Below are 24,651 nucleotides of genomic sequence, written 5' to 3'. Positions count from 1 at the left end.
TGGGTTTGTGTAATTAATGCTGGGCTGCTTAGTATATCGTTACACTGGATGTGATCAAGCCATTTATATCAACAACAAAAAATAAGGCTTTCACATATGACATTGGCCACTATGTATTTATGTAAATATGTGATAGAAGTAAATATAACAAATAAGCTTTACATATGAACATACAATGTGTTTTTAGGCTGGTATTGTGTCATAATTATGGCTGGTTTAGTACCCTTTGTATAAGAACATTAATCGTAATAAGTTTAGTGCTCGTATTTGTTGTGCATATGACAAACACATGGCGGGAGAATAAACTATAGGTGTGAATCTTAACTGGCCTTCTGATTCGAATGCATCTCAATGTATCGCATCCTCAGTTTTCTATATCACTGGACACGGTTGAACACATAAAGAGCAACTACCTCTTCAGCCAAGCTTGCCAATGACCACAATGAAGTAAGAAAAAGGGAAAATCCCAATAAGCAAACATCACCGAGGTTAATACACACTGCACAGACAAGCACATCAACCTGGTTAAGGAAAATCTATTTAATATCTTATTATCTTCCAAATAAATCAACTAATTGTTGGCTCCACCCAAAAGAAACATTACCCTTAATACATCTTACATATGAATCTTGACAAATGGGTGAGGACATATTTATCAAAAGATGAAAAAAAACAAATATTTGTAGCACAGCTAAAGCCAATGAGACACACACCTACAACCCTGGCATTGTTAGTGCCATGCCATATCTCTACAGGATCAAAAGAGATGCTTGTACAATTCGTCTGATGTGTTTATTTAACACACATATCTGCCCGAGTTAAGTATGCTCTCTAAAGTATTTTGACAAGAGAGAGATATAATTTTCTTACCACACAAGCAGGCAGCGTTTCATCCAGAGGCTGCTTTGGAATACAGAGCGCCGCAAAGAGAGGGAGAGATGACGCAAAGAGAATTAAACATCCTCTCATTATAGCAATGTTAAAGCGTTTTATTGAATCCTTACATCAGAGGGAATCTAATCCCACAAACGACCAAGCTCACATGTGCGGAGACATGCACCTACACACTAATACAGAGGAAAATATGCAGGTTTGCGCAGATGCAGATAAACACAAATACAAAGAAACAACAAATACACATATAGACAGACATGGCTTTGATTCAGGTCTCCGTATGGATTTTCACACATGTAGACAAACGCGCACACACATGAAAGTCCAGCACCCTACCCCATGATAATAAGGCGGTGTTAAATGTACCCCAGTGGGACAGATAATGAGGCCAGGTGTTAATTAATGTGGAGTGCGTTTCCCCTCAACTACCGACGTCCTGTGAATCCCAATCGAGGCTGGATCGCGGCGCGGTTGATTTGCCAAGCAGCGCACTTCAAAAGCCCAGACTGGCTGTACTGCAGCCCTAAAAGGGACTGCTTTGGTGAGGGCTACGTTCCAAAAGGCGGAGGGCTTGGTATGTGGCAAATCAAAACACGAGCGCAGGGAGAAGTTTGCATTTATTCATTTTTGATCAGACATCGGCGCCGATAGCAGTTACAGCGATCACATCTGCACCCTCTGATGTGCTGTTTACTGAACCACTAGATGCATACGTTTCTATTTTGTTGGCTGGCTCATACAAGACACTTTGAGGAACATACTGCTGTGTCTCTGCATGTTTTACCTAAAAATCCCAAACTCAGCGTTATGCTAAGCGGTGATATAGCATCAAGCTCAAAGTGTTTCCTTCCTTCTCCCTTCCTAGAGAGTAAAAGTCAGGATATACTAACTTCTTTAGCACCAACATGTCTGTGAACCGACTTTACGGCCATTTATGAGTAGTTTAACAATTGTTTTTTTCTTCCTCTGATTGTTTCAGTTTTCAGAGGCCTGAAAAGTTTATTGTATCCAATATCTAACAAGATAAGAAACAGAATTCTGTGTTTAATTCTCTTATTTCGACGCCCAGGTGGGCATTCATTGGATTCAACGTACCTGCAAACGACGGTTCATATGATACCTTACGAAAAGTGATTGTGTTATTTTTCGTGCGCTTTCCTATCAATGTCCAGCAACACGAGCGATCAGTGTTCCTGTGCAAGCCCATGGAAGTGGCGTTACTTAAGTACAGAAGTTACGTGACAAATAAGTAAACGTTGACTCCTGGTTTCACACAGGACACTAACAGAGGCCTCTTGGGTAAAAGTCTGTCATAACCTGTCCCGGCTCATGATTACATGGATACATACAAATTGATTACGTAGGTTATATATAAATTAAAGTGCTTTACTTTTCATTGCTATTAATAGTGTATGAGAACAGCCAGCTTGATTACATTACTCAAGCAAGTTTGGGCTAATAGCTTTACATACTGTACAGAAATTAATGTAAGCCAATGGTTGCCTGGAATGGTAGAAAAGTGCACAATAATGATTTCAGCCTGTACATGCAAGATATTGATTTGCCACAATCTGTTGTCAGGCCTCAGACGTTCATAACCCTTGAACCTCAGATGTGATATGATGATGCACTCGCAGGTCAGATGAGCAATCCTCCTGCCCTTCATTCCTCTGAAGGTCAGAAGAATGAAAAGCCTGGCTCTGTTGTGAGCCACTGCTGGCCCTGACTGCAGGTCATTAAAGCTCTATTGAGTTTCTGCCAAAGCTCTGACTCTCCCAATATCTCACCATGGCTCATCTCAGCTGTCTCTTCCGTCAGGGCTTATACCAAGCCCTGAAAGGATCGACACCCAGTCCCTGTGTTTGCTGTACACTTGAGCATTCCCTCTTCTAAAAAGCTGAACGAGATCTACCTTGATATCATCCTTTTTGGCCTGGCTTCTGTCCGTCACCACAAACGTATCATCCTCAGTTACGTGTGAGTGCAGGGCATAAAGAGCGTGCTTTTTTTTGCACTGTTCAAAGGTTGAGCTTTTATTGTGGTCTTAAAATGGGCTTGGGGTGCTTCAGCTCAAATAAACGTCATTTTTGTTGTCCTGGAACAACTCCCAGAACACTGAATCACAGACGAGTGATATCACCAAGCTGTCATTTGTCAAATTCTCCTCTAGTGCACCCCATGAATGAGGATGGGCATCCGGAGGTGTGATAGAGGGGGTTTGGGCCAGCGACAGTTCTGCAGGTGTCATGCGGCAGGTTAGGAGGTGTAAGGCCGAGCAGGATGATGGTCTGATTAATCCAGCAACACCTCGGGTCCGGTGGGAATGACTTCTCTCGCAGCCACCGAGGCTCTGTAGCCAGGAAGTTACTCACCACATAAAGTACACACAGGTCACTCATCAATGTTATATTACTGTATGTTTCACATTAGCCGTGTGTTCATTCAATTGCCAAGTGAATTTTAAGCAAACTTTTGAAACGTTGCAAAAAAAGAAATGCATATTAAAAAATATGTGTGTTTCCATCAACTGGTTTGGCGCCGTTACATCCCGGCTCATTGGCTGTAAGACAAGACAAGTGAAAAGTAATAAATAACCACATTTATTTAAAGAATAACATTAACTAAACAAAACAAAGGGAACTTTGTGCGGCAAAGGTGTTTCCATAATCTATTTAACAAATCAACCTGCGTAAAGACTTGGATCAAGTTTTAACTGTGACCTGGGGAGACATAGGAAGTTCCTTGTGCCTTAAGAGGTTGTAATCGATAAGGTGCTTTTACTGTTGGCTATATCTCCAGATGAAGTGGTTTAGATAATGTGGATAAACTGTTGGCTTGTGTTCAACATTTCAGATTGTCAGAATTTTCCGCCCCTCAAACTTTATTGCACAAATGTACCAATGTGTTCCTCAATCTCAGCAATTTCTCTGGCATTTATGCATGTATGTGTTAAAATGACCACATTCAAGTCGCAATAAATGTGATTATCCTTCAAAGTCTAAGTCATACTTAACATTTTTTTAAATTTCCAGAATTGTATCTAGTGCATTTCATTATTAAGTAATATAAAACGGTATTACTAGCGCATTATGTTGGTAAGAAAATGCAATTTATGCAAGGCTACAGAGTTGTATTAACCTAATCAGGTAAAAGAGTAATAGAGAATAAAGAGCGAGAGTCGGTCATCATTGTTATCATCAACTTCAGATTCCTGAAAAACACTGTTGCATTGGAAGGGCACTGCCATTCATTTTAATCTCAAACAAACACCTCATCCTTCTACAAAGTATCTATTGCATGTGTGTATGCATGCACAGCATCAATGAGTATTAATGCAGGAGTGCAGTTATGCAGCAATTTTATGTAGGCGAGAAGGTTGGTGGAAACTCTGGTGAATAAAGAACTAATCAAAATTGAATGAGTCATTATCTGATTGACCCACAGTTATGATTGCTGACAAACTGCGCTGTATAATTGTCATCATTATACCCTTCCAGTGTTGTGGCTTCTGACTGAACTGCTCATCAATTCATGTACTGAATGAACTCTTTATATGCTGCGAGTCTCCTTTTGGTTACGAATAGCACAATATTTCTTCTTCTTTTTCCTGAAAAGCGGTGCATCAGTCAAATAAAGTTAAGCTAAATTAATTTTTAAAAGCATTTATGGAGCAAAAATGTGAGTCTCAAAGTCATTTACAGAGAAACAAAGCAGTGAGCGCATATTCAACTTTAAAATGTCACAATGGTGAAATAACAAGCCTGCCCTAGAAAGAGAAAACTGTGGCGAGTTCAATCTGTGATCTGAGCTTCAAGTCCAGAAATCTGTCAACTAAACTGATTGGTTGGATTGTCTGCACACATCCTTCAACTGGAGCGGTCGTTGGCCAGATCATTTATCTGCCGAGCCACATCTTGTGTCAAAAGGCACATCAACGAGAGGTTGAGCTTTGTCAATCTCACAGGCCATATGTCACTCATTTAAACATCTGCTTCACATCACATCATCGTGCGCGTGTGTGTTTGGCGTTTGCATGTGTTTTTGTATGATGTGTATATACGCACAAACTTGGAGGTTGTCTGTGCTGTCAGTGCAGCCCAGAGAAAACATCAATTGCTGTACTTTCAGGACATTTTTGTGTCTCAATAACATAACCGTGTAATTATATCGAAACATCCACTGAGCCTTTGTGACAACCTGAAGACCGGAATGTCCTGCGTGCTTTATATTCCGGTGAATGACATTTGGATGCGCGTTCCCAGCTCAAGTCTCTGTCTCTCCCTCTCTCTTGTTCCTTGTTCTTGTGTGACACCCTGATATTGGATTGACCTTATAGGCTGCAGAGATCAGGACATCATTAGATGTGACCAGCCACAGACTTGCCGCTCATGCGTCCTGCACTAAGCCTCTGCCCCAGGACAGATAATGTAGCACAGATAGAAACCAGCTGGGCTACGTTACCCAGCAGCCATGGTGGCAATAGAGATGTCAGCAATACCAAGAAGAGACAGGCCATTAGAAGCCCTTGCAGCACTGTATGTAATGTCAATAGGTGTAGACTAAGGAGACTATTTGACTGATATGACATGACCTAATGGAGATCCTTTAATCTTAAAAACCAAGATCAGAATACAAATTATTATAAGGTGGAATATGTAGCGTAAAAACATCTTGTGTGGTGTTGAGACGAGGTGACACATGTTATACAGTGAAAGATAAGATCATATGATTCCAGTTTGTAACATAGACTTTGTTATAACCGTGTAGCTCACGACATCAGCATGACATCAGGGTTATTTTCTTAGACTTTAGAAAGCCCCCCTGCGTGCGACTCCTCATACCAACATAACGGGTCTGTACTCATATGCATTGGAGATGAGCCCATTTAATACGCAACATATTTTATATGATGTATAGGAGATAAGATAATAACTAAATATAGTAGCATGGCATAAGAATCATATGCCATACATATATTATCATACAGTTAGATAAGTGTAGTTATTCTGTGATATGGTACTAGCATGAGTAATTATGATAAAATGTATGAGTCTATGCACATCAGCAAGCTGCTTTCATAAAAACACAGATTTACAATATTTCAAACATTAGATAAATCTTAAAATCTCTAAATCTTAAAATTACATAATCAACATATTCAATTCAAATTACAATATCACCTTGAACTTCAAATATAATCCATGCTAAATTATATATATATATATATACTTTCATAGTAGCAATTATTTTGCAAGAGCTGGTCAACATTTTCAATGGGTCGATATCTCATTTTGGTAAAAAACTGTTGTTTCTAATTCTCTGCAGACTATTTCCCTCTTCTACAGCCATGATCACAGGTAAAGGATCAAGCTGAGAGTTTTTAAATAGCTGCCCTGCGGCAGAATACTGAAGCCCTGGGTCTTAAATGACCACTGAAGGTATTGATCTTCATAAGGCACTCTTTTTGTTGTTAAATAACCACCACAAGAAATCCAATGAGAGGTCCTAACCTTTGCTTAGTCTCTATCATTCCACCTTCACTGGGCGGTTTGAAGGCATTCCAGTGCGGTGGTCGTTTTTGGGAGAAAGTAAATACTGTACTTAATGTTGGATCATTATTGAGCTTTTTAATGATGGAAGGAGCTTTTATGAAAGGTTTGTCCCCAGCCAGCTCCCATATGTCAGAATGATCACTTTGCCTGAAGGCCTGAAGGCGAGGCAGGCAATGAAAGAATGATTATGGATTGAATTTATGACTTGATTGAAACTGGCCTCTGAACACTTCTTCAGCTGGCGTGATGAAGCAAATTTGTCTCTTTTTAAAAACTTCTATTTACCGTGCTTCTCACCGTTTAGGCAGGAAATTGTTTTTTCTCCAACAGCTTCGGACGCTTCGGTCCGGGTTCTTTATACTCCCATTTCAGAAGATGCAAGGCAGCGCCCCCCCCCCCCCCCGCTGCTGCCGCACATCTAACCGGGACAACAAATGAAACAAAAATAAGTGAAATTCATGCTCTTGAATGACAACAGCGAATTCGCTCTCTCTTACACGGTCTGTGTCTCTATCCCGCTCTTGCTCACCGTGTACTGTCAAGGTCTGGGCTCTGAGCAGAACTCCAGGCTGTCCAAGCACAAGTGGGGAATATAAAAAAAAGCCTCATCACACATCATTGGCAAACAGCCGACACTGGCACACTCTAAGAAATACATTTGCACACAAGAACCATATAGGGTTCTTTGGCATGTTCTCATAGGGGAACCCTTATTGGTTTTGCTTTTATAATAGTATCATCTAGAACCCCCTCCCCCCTTTTTGGTTCTGCTGATAATCCTTTTATATTCCAAGGGTGATGTGGTGCAGTGTAACCCACAACCATCATGGTTTACAGTCAGTTTTTTTAGGGGGGGCTCTTTGGAACCCTAATTTCTTAGAGTGATAGACTTCATGCAATTTATTGTCCCTGTGGTCAAACTCAGGCAGCCAGCGTTCTCTGTATAACCCCTTAACTCTCTCTTTCAGATCTTTCTTTCTGACTTTCTGCTTTCAAGCTTCATGTTGGCTTTGCTCGTGTGTGGGTGTGCATGGGCGTGAGAGAAGAATACTGTTAGAGCCTGAGATCTTCCTTCAAAGAACCACAAACGGTGGACTTGTTTTATATTCTCTCTACCTCCCACTCTCCCTTATGTTCTCACTCTGTCTTAGCCGTATAACACTTATTACCCTCCTAATTGGATCATGCAACGCTCCTTTAAGTCATCTGAGCAGGTCTAGTGACCCACAATCCCTCAGTCTTGTTCTACTTCAACCCGTAGCTATCGCTTCTACTGTCGCTGCGGAGCCGATAGCATATCACAGTCCCACAGGAAATATAATGGGCCGAGAAGATCTGTATCTGAAAAAACAGGGAAGTCATACCAACATCTAACTGTGAAGAAGATAAAACATCAAAAACATATTTTGCTGGGTGACAAAAACGACAAAGACCAAAAAGCACCCATTGGTCTTTTCAAATGAAATATAATGGTGCCTGCTTATCAGTATTCCTGCCAGTGATCTTCACCCGACAAAAGTGGCAGTCTCCGTTGAATGCACTGCAATACCGGAGAGATAAGCGAGTAATGTTGCAGATAGCACTCTTCTCACCTTTAGATAATTTCGCGTGTAGAGTGTCGGATGATTGCTGATTATCGAACCGCTTTACAGTTGATCTGAATCTCATCTGCACTTAACCTCATTGTTCCTGGAGCAGAGGTGAGAGGAATGTCAATTGGAGTGTGTCTTGTGCTCTCTGGCTCCGTTTCAGCTCTCTCTCTCTCTCTCGCTCTCTCTCCATTCACTCACTTACTCACACAGGGATATATACAGCATGTGCACACACAAGCAAACACATTCAGAGCTCTGTAACCCTCTAACAAACAAACACAAACGCATCGAGAGCTCCTCTTTCTCCCCACTAACACTCACAAAAACATCCAGATTCGGTGGATGTCTATAGAGCAGACACAGGCCCATGAAAAATGCATGTCCTTTTGCGTGTTTCATAAGAAACACTCATCGGGATTCCATTCCCATCTCGGCTGAAACACCACACTGGAATATCAATTACACTGGCAATTTGGGTGGCAGTGCAGGCTGGAATGGCGCTGAACTAGAATATGGGATCCACAGTGTCATCATAACAAGAGGGTCACAGTCTCCGGCAGCTCTAGAGCCAACATTGCTTGCGCAGATTATAAAATAAACGTCGGACTGAATATGACGGAATTGCTATTGAGTGCGGTGGTGGAATCGTGATAGGATGATGAGCCAAAGAGACACTGGAAAAGCAAATAATCTTTTGAGGCAAAGTGTACAGCTGACCTGGGAGATGTTTTAGGGTTTGTAATCGTTAGGCTGGGACTATTACAGCAAGCAGCTTCATAACTAACAAGTGTTCTAGGATTCCACTTTTCCTGTGAATATTTTATGCAAAACTAAATATTTAACTACCTTTTTCAACATTTCAGTTGCTTAAGTTCCCTTCGTCAAACTACAGAGTACAGTTTGTACCTTTTTTTCCCATCATTTGTAATTTTTACTGGACAAAACTGTTCCTGCACAACGATAAAACGGTTATTAGTTCAGATATTGTCAGCGTGGCCTTTAATTTGTAATCTTTTTTTCACCACCATTAATGAGACTTTCAGTAGTTAGTTTCCGGTAGACTTACCTACTCCTCAGCTAGCAGGAGGAGCTGCTCTCTGATACAAACAAAAGGAGTCAACAGGAAAGTCAAGCAGTCTAACACAAAATGCAGTTAACACCTAAGACCCTTTTTGTTTTGTTGTATTCTGATGCACTTTGTGTATTTCTTGAATAGCTAAATATATATATATATATATATATATATATATATATATATCACATGGCTATATGTCACTTTGGTGATTGATACCTTTTTATAGAGGACAAGCAGCACTGAATCACCGCCAGAGTTCAACAAGTAATGCATTTCAATATTATGAAGACATGTGTTTTGAATAATAATTCAAAATGAAGCACCCAGAGAACTTTAAAATAACTTCACTGGAAGCACATCTCTCTTCATAACTGGGCTAGCGTCACTGAATTCAACCCCAAATGTAAAGTACTTACTCTTTAATCTTGGCCATTGCACTTTGAAAATACTGTATTTTGTAAAAACTCACTCAAGTAATTATTTTAAAATGTTAACAATATCATATTTAAGAATTGCACCGTACTACATATTACATAGATATTTGTATACCCTGACTGCAATGTTCACTTACATGAGTGCATCTATCTGTTTTCTTTAAAGGAAAATCCTTATATGTGCAACAATGAATGTGACGCCACCACTGAGGAGCTGGCTCATCCTCCAGAGTTGATGTTTGACTTTGAGGGTCGCAACCCCACAACGTTTTGGCAGTCCAGCTCATGGAAGAAATACCCAAAGCCCCTCCAGGTTAACATCACGCTGTCGTGGAACAAAACCATCGAGCTGACTGATGACATCGTACTGACCTTTGAGTCAGGCCGACCGGAGCAGATGGTCCTGGAAAAGTCACTCGACTACGGCAGGACCTGGACCCCGTACCAGTTCTATGCCACCGACTGCCTGGACGCATTCACCATGGAACCCAAGACAGCCAACGACCTCACCCAGCGCACCCTGCTGGATATCATCTGCACTGAGGACTACTCCCGAGGCTATGTGTGGAAGAACGACAAGACGGTACGTTTTGAGATAAAGGACCGCTTTGCCCTGTTTGCCGGGCCTCGGCTACACAACATGGCTTCGCTGTACGGCCAGCTGGATACCACCAAGAACCTGAGGGACTTCTTCACCATCACTGATCTGAGGATTAAGCTGCTGAAGCCAGCCACTGGAGCCACCATGGTGGATGAGAATAACCTCTCCAGATACTTCTACGCCATATCTGACATCAAAGTGCAGGGCAGGTAAGACCCACTTATATTTCTTACTAACTTCCCTTCGAAATAAATAAAGTCTGATTGTACTATCATATAGTTTGGGTGCTTTAGTCTTTAAAAGCAGCTTCAGTTTGTAGATTGTCACTTTTTATACATTTGTAACCCATTTAAAAAGGAGTTTGCAGTGTTTTCACCAGAAACCACTGGGTGTATCCTTAAGGTCTAAACATGTTGAGTTTAAATCCTTCCTTATAAAACATTTTGAGAGCTGATTTTTCTATATTTTGACTTTACTTGCGGTCTTCTTCTTTGCTGCCTTTATTGTTAAATTGCTGAGCTTCTTTCAACGTTTGTCGGCAAAATTTGAACACCAATGTGAAGGTCTTTTTCAAAATGAGCCTTTAAATGTTTCTGTGAACTAAAACTGGCCTTTGTCAGAGGAATTACTTTTTTGTAGGAGTTCTGTGATGAGGAACTATATCTACTACCTGAATGCCTGAAGTCCTCAGCATTGGATAGAGCCAAATCAATATTGATTCACTACTTCAAGTAGAGGGGAAGAGCTCATCAGTGAAATCCCCTGCTGAGGTGATCAGCTGGGATGAAAGCCTACAGAATGTGGCTTCTCCGTGGTACATGGCACCACCCGTGGTATAGACAAACCTATGTTTTCTGTCTTTTGTGTAAAAGTTTCCCTTTCTTTGAGTTGTTCTGATGGGCCCATTTCCACAAAGGGTCATCGCAAATGCTGCTTATTATGATTTCAGAAGGCACCATCAGCTGAACGGAAAAGTTAACGGCCACAGACTAAACACGAATGGAAGTCAATGGCCAAATCCCAATGTCCCCCCAAAGGCCTTAAGCACTGAACCTTCAGGGGCTTAACAGATGCTACTTGGTAAATGCCTTAGTGCGAGAGGCTGCAAGGGCTCAAAGTTATTTATTAATGCGAGTGGGAGAGCACTTTACGAGGCCAAAGCATGGTATTTACAATTTAGAATTTTGACTTGTAAACATTTTTTATTGCCTGATTTGTAAGTCTTCCAGGATCTTACCTTACAAGACGAGAAGGTAATTGTAAAATAATCAATTTACTTGATTTTTGTCAAAACAATACGTTTCAATAAGCACTATTAAAAGAAAATGGTTAATGAATAAACCAGATGTGTATTATAGTCTATGCTAGCATTCTTCTGATTTCATGTGTTTTTTTGTGTACCATTTTAATGCTTCATGTTAAGGTGGTGTTTCTGTGTAGTTTAAAATTCTGAACATCAATGCACAGTCCTCTTTATGTTAATTTCTTTTAAAAACCTCCGGGTTTCCCTCTGGTAACAATGTGTTCAACGTCACAAATCTAAGACTTGTGGGTAATTCCCTCATGTGAAGTCTTAACAAATGGGGACGAAAGTGTGCATAAAGGGCTCAAAATGTCTGTGACAGTTGACAGTGTGACAGCTCTTAAACCCTCACGGACTTTGCAGAAACATACATCCAAGTCTGTGAGTCTGTTAGTGTCAACATTGGTATTGGGCCTATGAATGCATTTTGATAAGGAGGATTCTTAATAAGTGAATTGACACATTACATTACTGATTAAAACTTTGAAATGCAAAGAAAAGAAGCCTCATATAGCTCCTTTTCTTTAGCCTAAGTCTTGCACAATTTGCACTTTTAGACACAGAGCAGCCAAAGTGTTTAGGTGGCCCAGACAGAGTAAGTTCAACCCAAAATTCTGTTTCTAAAATAAGTCTGAATCAGGAAAAAAGAGGAGTAGCCTGAGCAGATGCTGAACTCTACTCTCCTAAATTACTTATTATAACCCTAACTTGACAAGGACAGAGGGCTGAGATTTCCTCCTGTGAGCCGAGGTGAAGAGAAGAGTTTTAATGCATGTCTCTCTGCATTTTTTATTACAGACACATCAAGATTCCACAGACATCTCATAACCCATAACATGATATTACAATTACTGGGTCAGGTAGCACATAAATTCTGGAGAGCTGAACTTACTTTTGTTCCATTTTTTTGTGTTAAACGACTGTCAGTTTAATATGACATTTTAAAATGACTTTTTGAAATGTTTTAACTTAACTTCAGTAAGTAATCAATTGTAATCAATTCACTTTTCCAAGGTGTATTACACCTACAGATATCTCCGTCCACAATTCAAACACACATTTCCAATTGCCATATACACCTGCCTCCTGAATCACACGCAGAGGTCAGCTGCTAAGGTTGTAAACAGAGTCATATATGATGAAATGTGTTCTGTGTTTTTTGTTTTGTTCTTCCCCAATTTAAACCAGTTTAGTTTATTATTTGTCTTCACATAATACAGGGGACAGAAAGAACAGAGGCCATAAGACAGCAGAGAAAAGCTAGTAAGGATACAACACATGGACAATATAGAAATGTACAAGTGAAGTTTTTATTGTCTGATGAAAAACAACTACAGTGTAGAGCCTTATGTGAAGCAGGATTTAACGAGGACATATCATGAAAAACTCACTTTTTCAGTGCTTGTGCAGATACAATTGGGTATCTGGAGTGCCTACCAACCCACAAACTGTGAAATAAGATAACCCAGTCAGTGTTTTGTGGGCTGCCTGAATCAGAAAACATGTCCTTCAATGAGCCCTTTAGAGTTGGCTCCCCTTTCTATGCCACATGCACGCTCATTAGAATATTCTGCAACCCCATCTGAGCATCTCCATCCACGGCTTGAGACCTTCCTTTTGCAAAGGTGCACCCTATTTAAGCATTTCAGAACATTAAAGCATTTAAAATATAAGTATGAACCCCGAATATGAGAATGTCTCCTTTATGTCAAAAACTCAAATATCCATTATGTTCAGGTACTTTACCATTAGCTATAGAAACAGGCAGCTTTACTGGTCTCCCTGAAGAGAAAAGACTTTATGTGATTTACGTGTGACTGGAGACAAAGTCAATTTCAAGTTGTATTGCTCATTATATGATGATTTAAGGGCTCTTTAAGTGAAATGTCCGTCATTTTAGAGTTCTTCTGGCTGAATGGTCATAAGAAAACGTGAGCTGTATTTTAGGAAAGGAACCTTTTGTGTGGCTAATTTTAACTCTATAGCCCTTTGCTTCACAAAGATAGTCGCTAACTTTGTCTGTCTGCCTTTTGGGGCTGAGCAGCTAGTGTACAGTGCGTTTATCAGATTTTATTGCTGGAAACAAGGACTGTTGGGACGGGTGATTTGTGTGGGTTTGTTACTACAAGCCTTCCCCTTCACGTCACACATACTAGTTCAGTCCGTTGTTAATCAAATGTAAAAATATGGCTTATTTATACTTAAGAGACACTATTTTAATTAACTTGCTCCTCTCTCTCCACTTCATTTCTTTCAATTTTTACAATTTTAAAACCTTAATTCTTTGTAAAATTAAGCAGACCTCTGGAAGGTATGATATACTCATCAGTGAGTCAGCAGAATACCTCTGTGATTTTCCGGGAATGGAAACATTGTCGTTTCATGATGCATGAAAATGGCCCACATGATGGTCGTAAAGGCTCTACAGCTGCTCTGCAAATGGGACCTGTGTTGCTTGCTGCAGTTGGTTTATATGAGGATAACTAGGCTGGTAATGACCCATGAGATGGGCCCTTGGTGAATTGAAACAGTTAGTCCCTAATTAGAATTCAGTTGACTTCAATGGCAGATTAGAACCATTAGCACGTTGGCTAATTGGTAGGAGACTAATCTTGTAATTAAGAGCATTTGCAGCTGATTAAATGGTAATCATCAGAGACACATCAGTGAAACGTGGAGACTTTCAGAATTGCCAGGCTGTGGTTCCAAATTTAGCCTTGCCCTGTTTAATAATGAGGAGCTTTGTGGTTTTATCTATGAGGTTTCCTTTTTGAGCAAGCTACAGTTTATGCTTTAAATAACACACACTTTCAGACATCTCTAGTATGTTTTAATGATCTTTGACTGCTGGTTCGAACAAATCAAGTCACTGAACATGAGCTGTCATAAAATCTGAAAACACTTCATGATGTTTGTTTTCTTTGATCACACGCCAAAAGTTTTTCATAATGGTGAAGAGTGATACTCGCAATTCCACCCTATCAGAGAAATATAGGTACGTGCTCTGCAGTCAGACACACTATTCAATATTCAAACTCACACTGTAAACATGAATTGATGAGTTCTGCATTGCAAGGCTCGCTTTCAAGCACAGAATAGCACCTCCCACCGATATCTTATTTTGCCATTCATTAGAAAGAGTAAAAGGTTGGATGGAAGGAAAATAAGCTATTTTGCCCAATTTTCCATCCTGCCCCTGGGCATCAAATTCAATTTTCCACAAAAAGTTTGCAGTGAGAAAGAAAAGAAAATAAACATACGATTTCTGTCCAGAGGTGGATCAGTAACTCACTTGAAAGAGGGTGATAGAGACGGGTGGAGAGAGACTTATTATAGTTCCCACCAGACTCAGCAGCCTCCTGGCTACAACCAAATGTGAAAGCCTTATCACAGAATGGCCATCCTGTCCGAGAATTCCCAGAATACGCTACAAACACTGATTAAATTACACTCATACACTGCTGAATGTGTGCAGAGTCAGGTAACCGCCGGATATGGTCATGAATGTCTCAGCTCTGAATAAGTAGATACCGCCATGCTTTGGAAATGTCAAATTATATTTCCACAATGATTTGTGAATTGGTTTTCGTCATTTCACACCTATATACAGAAATAAAAAAATGTAAAAGATAATATCAAAATGTGTCACAAGTCATTTAGTTTGGGGAAATTATAGAAGAAAAACGAGTGCTTTAATCTCAATCTTTCCCTATACCTTAACCTCATGTAGATAACCAGCTCAGATACTACAGGAACCATTTACTATGGTGGTAACGCAATGCATCCACCTTAAATGTGTGGAAGTAAATAAAAAGGCATCATCAACATGGTTCATGTGTGCGTACAAATCTTTAATGAATGAGGCTTTTTACCTGTCGGCTCTCGAAAGCCATTGCAGGAAAACATAATGAAATCCCAAACTTTAGTGCCAGAGCAAGTTAAAGCGAAGCAGGCATGCCAATAAAAGTAAACATTTCATTCCGAAATAAATCCTGTGAAGCTTGAGATGCCACACATTACAACATGAGAGAACCAGAGGAGATTTCTCTTTTAATAATCTAAGAATTGTAACAGAGCACAAGTTTGTAAAACTGTCTTTAGAAAGGCTCAGTATCACGTTGCACCAAAAATACTGTGAAAAATCTTGTAGTTATGGGTAAAAGAAGACACGAGGAGAAGGCAGACGGGGGATTATTTTTTAACTCTCCTGAGTAGAAGGTAGTGTGTGGCGGTGCTAGCCGTGCTATTGATTTCTAAAGTTATTCCACATCAACGGAAAACAAAAACCTTGAACCGTGCAGGCTGTTCCACCTTTCACGTCTCCCTCTCCATCGTTCCTCACTTATTGATCAGATGTCTACTCGTTAATTAAGACATGACCGCTACCGGCAGGCTGCGCGGTCAGAGCTGCACATCTGCAGGGCTGCAGCGGGGCCTGGGAATGAAAGGCAGCTAATCCATAAGTGCTAATGTGCTATTTCTCTCATCCCCCTTTGTCATTCTCTATTTCATCCAAACCGTTTCTCTCGATTTTCTTTCTTACCTCACTTTTCAAGAGGGCCACAAGTCACTACACTATCACGACACTATATATGTATGTGTGTGTATGTATATATAAATTGTGAAATATAAAAAAAAAGAGATGATTTATTCCCTTCGGACTTTCTATGCTGACAAATATTAACAAAAGCTAATTTCAAAGACAAAACATACATCTTGAATCATATCCCTCTGAGGTATACATGAGTTATTCAAAGGCAATTTAAATACAAAAGAGTAGTAGTTTTAGATGAGATATGAAACATTTTACTAATATTATATGCTCCCCAACGTTCCCCTCGAGCTATAGACAAACTCTGTATCCTCCTCTCCCGGTGGGAATCCTGAGCTCATGAAAGTACAGAATCACACATTTCAACTGTATCGTGCACTTAAAAAAAGAGCTAAATGTAGCTTCTCCACAGAGCATTCAGAGGACAGGCTTCAAACCACACATAGAAGATCCAAACCAGGAAGATGTCTACAATATGCCTTCAAGCATTCGCATACTGTATGGAAATTCAAGAAAAAGTGGCACGATATTACACCATATCAACTCCTCTAATGTGCCAAGACATTCCCCTCCCTCATTTATCTTCTAACCTGAAGATGTAGCCTTCCTTACTAAGTTTGTGTGTCTCTCTCCCTCTTTCTCTCTATAGCTTGCAAATGTATACGGTAGGACAGGATGCAGCTGAAGGAAAGAAATCGATATTCCTCTGGAGTGTTTGCGTAAAGGATGCTGTTGAGCAGTTTGATGAGTCTTTGATTTTTCGCTCAGTGGGGGTAAACCAAAGATTTCATAATTCTTGACTGTTGCGAAGTATACTGATGCAAAGACAGCAGAGCATCCGCAGTTGCACAGTGTGGTTATTTTTAATACTTTTTTTTCTCCTTTAGTACTTTCACAGTGAAAAGGATTTTGAACCCAAATCCACTCTCATCTTTGAGTAATGTCTGTTTCTCTCCTTTTTGGAATATTTACAACCTCAGATGGATGCTTCATCTTTTCAGGTCGCACATAAAGTGTGCTGTTCATTTGAATCACCCACGACCAAAGTTCAATTGTTAATCCACTATTTGCATTTAAATCATGCCCAGACAGTTATCGCTACATGGTTGAGTAGTACAGTACAGTAATGAGCTTAATGGGTAAAAAGCTTATCAAACTTCTACAGGTGATGAAAATAAATTGAATGTAGTCCTCTTGAGTTACACCATAAAAGAATTCAGAGATCTCTCGGTAGTTAATGAACAGGGCCGTATAGTTTATAAAAACTGGAGGAGTTTACATTTTACAAATCTGCATGCATGATTTTGAAAGTTTCTTTAATATTTTTCAAATTAAATTCTAACTAAATCTCTCTAATTGATATTTAAAAGGATTCAGTGTTTCTCTACACAAATTATAGCCTTTCAAACAGCTTTTAGATGATATATTAGTGAGATAAGAGTAACAGAAAATGTAATTGTGTTGTTAAAGGCACTATGTGGAATTTTCTGAAAATCATTATTTTAATGAAACTGGTGGCCATTAATTGAACTGCAGTCAGTATTTTGTTGCCCGTGCTCGCTGTAAGTAGGTGCCATCTAGCAGTGACATGCCATTACAATAATATATTTAAAATAACGCCGCCATCTGTAATGTTTCTATATTCTATTTTAGGCCACTGGATCCATATTAACCTAGCTTGCCGTTTGAAAATTACTTTTATCAGCCAACGTTACGAAGCAACCAATGGCAGATCCACGCTGCGTAGCTAAGTTACAGCTCGCTAACGTTAGCTTAGCTTAGGTTACAGTTAGCTAGTTGGCCGCCCTTGCCTTGCATCGCTCTTGGCTAGTAGAAAGCAATAGTTAGTACACCTTTGCTTTGTACCATTACATCATTTATTGGTGGCTACACTTATCACGGTTTGTCATAACACATTAGTATTAATGATCATGTTAGTTGGTGAAGTAATTTGATAAGCTAGCCAACTAACAAATCCACTCAGATAGTATTTATGCCAGTCCTGCCAATAAGAGCAGAGATCCAAAAGAATTAATAACTGAAGAGGACATCTTAAATTGTCCCATCATTTAGCAGTTGAAATTAAAAAGACTAGTTGGGAAGAGATACACTTATATGGCTGACAGCCAAAAGTCAACATCAAGTCAAGCCTATCAAACACAGGACACTCTTTTTTTATTTTTGTCCTCGACTTGAATCTTTCTTTAAATGACTACATTGCAGTCTTGCCCTTCACATAACCCCACCAGCCAACGCAAACTGCACAAACACCTACATGCACACACAAACTCACTGACTCTTATCAAGCCTCTCACATACAGTAAACACACACACACACACACACACACACACACACACACACACGTCATCAATCCTCCACGCCCGTGCCCTGTGAACCATGACAGCTGTATTCAGCTTGATTGACAGAGTTTGAGAGTCAGGTTCAAATGCAGGTTCACACGACCCCCAGTGTTACTCCACTACCACCGTAAGGCTGTACCCCGGCTCTGCCAATGCCTGCTCACTTATCTTCCACCAGATGTCTGTCACATGCTGCGATGTTTTCTGCCAGTCATCTCCCCGTCTCCAGCGTTTAATTAGTGCTCATTAAGGCCCAGGCTTTCTTTGTAAATAATATATGGAGAGAAAGTACATCAACATAAGCTGTCTCTGGTGGACCAGCAGCCATGAATAGTAAAATCATCAACATGTCCCTTTGCTATACTATGTATGATCAAGCTTGACTAGTAGTGGAATAAACAAGGTTGTTGTGGCTTCATATGTTCAAACTGTGTATGTTTACATGTTTACAGGTGTGTGTGCCCTGATTTTGAATAATTGAAGGCCAAAGCATGTTTTTTTTTCTCATTACATTCAAGTATCAACAAGTATCACTTTTCTTACAGCAGATTCTTTTCTATTTCTACTTTCAACCTTCACACTATAGTAGGCGAATGCATGCAGTTTACACCCCTTGCATGCTTCTATGCTGTCACACACACACACACACACACACACACACACACACACAATGAACACAGAGCATGCAGACAGCCTCTGATTTCCATATTAATATGTCTTTCCATTGCTGATTTCTTCATGGCTTCCTCCTTGTCTCAGTGGCTTACATCACATGAATGAGACGGCCCTCCTAGGGCTGAGGTGGGTAGACATTACCATACTGTATGTCTACATCAATGCACAACCTCAATAATAGGCCCTGTCATTGAAACAAATCACAGGGTTTCAGTGGCAGTAGCCCAAGCCACGTAAATTCGAATTTCATTTTGCCTCGGCAGAAAATTGAAGCAGGGGGAATTAACTTGTGATCCATTCCTAATATTTCTCCAACAATTTGGAGAGCCCTGGCGTGGCTACTTTATAGTTCGATGGGGGGGGATGCAAACAATTTGCTTGAGATGTATTACATTACAACCCGAAGAATGACAAAATTGGCCACAGCACAGAGCGACGAAAACAAGCCCAATCGGACTCTTCAATTTCACGGTGACACAGCCTGGTGTAATGAGGGGACTCTGTGACTCCCATCGTCTCCTTGTGGAAGAGTTCAATGCCATCCGAAATTTAAAAGGAGTTAATGTGAAGTAACAATGTCAAACTCATTATGTTAGCTGGATTTGCCTTGTTCTTGCTCAAATTATTGTTTTATTATTGTTTTCCCCGTCCCTGCAACTGTACAGTATGCTATGGAGTTTTCTAAAGGCAGTCTGGATGTAAACACTTAAGCTTCGGCCTTACGCTGGTTAATTAAAAAGGATAATATTGCATTTAATTCACCATAATTAACCTAAAAATTGAAATCAAGTTAGGTTTCACACTACAGCAAATATCCCTTTTTACCTTCAGGGCAATTTTTAGAAACATTTAACTTCACTCCATATTTTTTTTTGATCACATTATGCAAGCTGTATTATTCATTTGAATACACATGAATGATTTTATTTTTCAGAAAAGAGTAAACACAGGTTAGCAAACAAGATACCATTCAACATGAAAGTATCCAGTGTATTTGTATACCTTTGCACATTTCAACGACAAGCTTTTAGAAATACTGAGGTCATGAGTCCAAGTCCCTCCAACATTCATATTCCATTCGTTCTGATAACTGTTATATTGTATTCTCTGTAAATGTCATTCACCAACATTAAGGTCTAAATGCTGTTTCAAAACCTTATCCACACTTAAACCTTAACCACACAATTAAAATGTTGTGTAAAAATACTGAATATTTAAATTTGTTGTATATTGAGACAAAGAAATCACTGGCAACAGCCTTTAAATGAACAAAATGTGTTCTTTTTTTGTAACTTGTACACTCGCAAAGCAATTCAAAAGGCTTCACATGAGACGTAAGCAATGCATTAAGACCGGATTTAAAAAGAGCAAAATCAAATAGAGGACACAAATAAGCAAAAAATGAATAAACGTAAAAAAGAAAGATACAAATTTCAGTGCAGTGTGAGTGCATCAGCAAATAAAGCTACATTTAATTAAATAACAGGCAGTGGCAAACAAAGGATTTAAGCCTCCCTTCCCAGATCGTCTGAGAGGTCTCGATGTTCATTATATAGCAGTTCATTACTGATAATCCTTCTACTTTTGCTCCGAAAACAATTATTCCGGTTTTATCTTTGTTTAGCTTAACCTACTGTTCCTACAAGACAGTAAGAGACAGGTTGACATGTTGACAACGTCAGATTTTTAAATGAAATTCTCCCATTTTGGTCCCTGTGTAGCTGGCATGTCTCACAGCATTCCTTCCGCTTATGTAAAAGACATCAAACAGCCTCTCATTCCCTGTAAGGTGCTGGCAGGTTATTCTGCTTTGTCCAGGTAACACATTGACATTCATCTCAAACTTTCAGCAAGGCCAAAGTTTCCCCTTAACAGCCTCGATCTCTCCATATCTGTCAGAGCTATCACCGGGCAGGATATGTGAGGGTCTCAAAGTGTCTTGTCAAGGAAAGTTTCAGCAAAACTCAGTATGTATTTATACAGCATGGAGGCGCATTAAAGGCTCTGACCATGGGCAACTTGTGTGAGGGAACAGGTGAGGTATAGAGCTGAGGGAGACTGGTTTGCTCAGTCAGTCTTAACAGTCAGAGTGGCAGTCATGGGTTAAATCTCTAAAGGTAAATAAAAGACAGAAAAGGGACTTTCCAGTCTAAAAATACTAAAAAAGCTATTTTATAAAATTATCAATAAGTAATGTAGGCATTTGGAAAAGTTCTTTTTGTAGGAGCTGCTGCCACTATTTGTTTTAGAGGTAAATAATATGCAATTCTTAAGGTTTTAAAACATCCGGAGGGGGGGGGGGGGGGCTTTGTTTGTTTTTTTGGCAAATAAAAAATTACACTCGCTGGATTATTTACACAATATTAGTAATATGTGCATTACTAACATCATTATTTTAAATATCACAGTTATCGTCAAAATCGGTCTATCGCGACACCCCTGCTGTCAATCATGAAAGGTCACCAACCTCAATCCACCAATAGGCCATTTTTACAGCACAGGTGTTACTTATAACTGTAAGGATGCCTCCGTTCTGTCAATGTGTCCCATGATACAACGAAGCCATCATTAAGTTTACAATTAACACCTGAGCTCTTCCTACTGTGACGTGTCAACATGTTTTCTATGAAAAAATGCATTTGCAAATATCAGGTCGAGAGATGTCAATCAAGCAGTCTGTACACACCCACGCCGTCTTGAGCTCTAATTAGGTTTAATTAGCTATCTGCTCAAATCAATCCACCTTGTTATAGGTTTCAAAGACAAATTAATCTATATTTTTCATGCAGATTTGCAAGCACTAATGTCTCTACTGGAGGTCACAGGGCATCACGTATCAGTATTTTTAATTCTGCTACAATCTTTATCTGCTCTTTACTGTAATTTATCCGCTGTTTATTTGTCTAAGAGGCAATGCAGTAAATGGAAGTTATATCATGCTCTTCACAGTCTTCAACAATTACGTCAGGGCCATATGCTGTACAGTGACAAACATTGTCACTCTTGGCAAAAATGCTGTTTAATTTCATCAGTTGCTTTAATGTAATTTTTTTGGTTAAAGATTCAACTTGAAAATTTGAGAGAAAATGAAAGTTCCCTTAGCCTGTCTGTTCAGCTCTTCTCATTTAACAAGTTCTGTGCTCCTCTTTTGTCTTGAATCAGAGATGCTACAGTAGAAGCTGTCACAAGAAAGAAAAGCTGTGTTCGACATAGTGAGCCTGTCAAACACAGTGCCAAGTAGCCAGGAGAAGCCAAGGTTAGGCAGCAGACACAGGGTTGCTGTCTACTCCAGAATATCAACACATACTAGCCGCTCGCCTCAGCTTTCCTTCACTGTAGAGATTTGTTCTTTGTTACATTTAGCATGCTCATGCTCAGGCTACAATTCTATCACATTATTCACCGGGGGCAACATGTTTGTTTTTATGCGAGGATTAAAGAAGGTAAATTAATGAAATTAGAAGGTCATGACAACACTCATAATTCGATGAAGTCCCAAATCAACCCTGATTAACGTAGGAGCTTTGTTCCATTCAAACTACAAAAAAAAGATGCATTGATTTTCTTCCTCACCCAGAATATAATTTAACTCTGGAGATAGTTTTGATTTTATTTGTCCAGATTTCTTCCTCTTATATTTATTTTCTTAGGTTTCTTTCCTTCCTATTTCTTTCAAAGAAAGTCATTTAAATTGTGGTGTTCACAACAATGATTAATTTAATTTATAAAATTCAACAGCAATACACCAATTATTTCCAGAGGCCATGACCTGGTTACTCTGGACATTTTACAGACTGGTTGTTTTTTTTCTGGACAAAAATATCAGTGAACAAATAAAATCTAAACTATTTTCATAGTTAGATAGTTTAAGTAGTGTCTTGTAATTAATCCAACTGCACCTTTCTTGCACACACATACACCTGAACAATAACAGACATCCATAACCGTGTTCATTTCACCCTTTCTGCAAGCATTTCAACACCCAGCTAGGAACTGCAACTGATGAGGGAGGGACACAGACGCTTGATGATCTCCAGTGACTCCTAAGGAGGTCACATGACTTGATAATGGATACACCGATTGTTATTGTGCTGTAAAATGAATTAAAGGTTATTAAAACGTAAGGAAATGAGTCTTCCTAATGATCCCTGTTGAAAATCTGGATATATAAGGGGTCTCTCTCGTGGCCCAAACTGGTGACAGAAAAACTCAATGATTTCAATACGACAATGCCAGCGGCAAAAGCATCGCATCCCAGAGCTCCCCCGAGTGAACTACGTGCACCGGTTGGCCTCGATGATCCAGATTTAGCTGGTTTTTAATTAAGTGGAAGGTCAAATCTCATCGCTCTTGACTTGAGGGAGCTGCTGCTGTCTGCATGGCAGAAGTGCGACACCCAGTCATTAATTTTATGAAGCAGGATCTTTAATTGATTAAAAAGTTAAGGACTATGGGGAATGCGGGGTAAGAGGAAGTAGCATTTAGTTGCTGTGAATGTGAGATGGTATTCAGTAGCATCCATTATGGCTGCTAATGTTGTGAGACAGCACTTAACCCGAGGAAAGATAATGACTTTATCTTACAGATAGATTGAAGTTGTTTCCAACTTTAATGTGGAAATCTGTGTTACTGCAAATGGCCAGACTGGTCTCATCCAGCATTTGTAGCTATACCTACGAAAAAAAGAATGCGCCATAATTTGTAGGTAATAATTTTGTATGTTATCCATGTAATCATGAACGAGGAAGTATAAAGACTGCAAAAGCCCATGCAGGGCAGGCGGAAGGGGAGGTGGATAGGTCCAACAAACACCGATCTGTCAGCCAAGAGACGGCTGTTGGTTCCCCATGTGAAGTCAACGTTGATTTGTTTGTCTCATAACTTGCATACTTCAGCAACAGCGCTTCCATAGTTATTTTAACCCAAACAGCGATCTTTTCCTCAAACTAACTAAGTTTTGTTGCCTAAACCGAACTGAGTTGTTTCCTGTAATGATGGAAATTTACTTTGTAAATACTGTATTCATGTAACAAGCGGCAATTAATACATGCTGCTGGCATTTGTAGGAAAACACACATACAATGACTTTTTAACTTTTCATAAGATATCATACGATACGTATGAGGATAAGTTGAAATGACAATTACTTTTTTCTGGTTTAAACTGAAAGGTTCCCATGGTCATCTAAGTTTTGTGTGAATTCCTGCATGATCAAGTACGTTTTTGTGTATTTTGAGTACTTTTTGAGCGATTGAAAACATTCAAAATCATTTTGTAACATTTTTAAAATTGCAGTGAGGTTTGTATACATTGATGGTGGCGTTACTAATGAGTGTGCTCTTTTGGGAACTTTTGTTGATGAATGAATATATATATTTACCAACTATTTTTACTTTACATATCCATAAATAATATATAAACAGTTACTGAATAATAGCAGGTTTAAATATTGTAGTTTGAAAGTTGTATATGCACACAAACAGTATGTTTTAAAAGCACACAGTGAGAGTGTTTTAAGTTGATACGGTATGAATATCTTATTGCTACTCTGTTTAAAACACTAATGTTAACATTCAAAGGATTTGTTCATGCATGTTTGCATCTGTGCATGC

General features: G+C 39.5%; 1 protein-coding gene across 1 annotated transcript in view; it reads left to right on the top strand.

Moving 5' to 3' along the window:
- LOC306706293 (netrin-G1-like) overlaps positions 1-24,651 on the top strand; it is a gene marked incomplete at both ends in the record, with an annotated part of 50,130 nt that overhangs the window by 12,406 nt on the left and 13,073 nt on the right. Inside the window, one exon of the mRNA XM_079173305.1 lies at positions 9,714-10,357. Within this exon, the coding sequence (XP_079029431.1) occupies positions 9,714-10,357 (644 nt within the window). The remainder of the gene's footprint in view (positions 1-9,713; positions 10,358-24,651) is intronic.

Source organism: Pholis gunnellus, assembly GCF_910591455.1.
Source record: "Pholis gunnellus genome assembly, chromosome: 14".
NCBI classification, from domain to species: domain Eukaryota; kingdom Metazoa; phylum Chordata; class Actinopteri; order Perciformes; family Pholidae; genus Pholis; species Pholis gunnellus.
The sequence above is the reverse complement of the archived record's forward strand: the minus strand, read 5'-3'. Positions and strand labels throughout refer to the sequence as shown.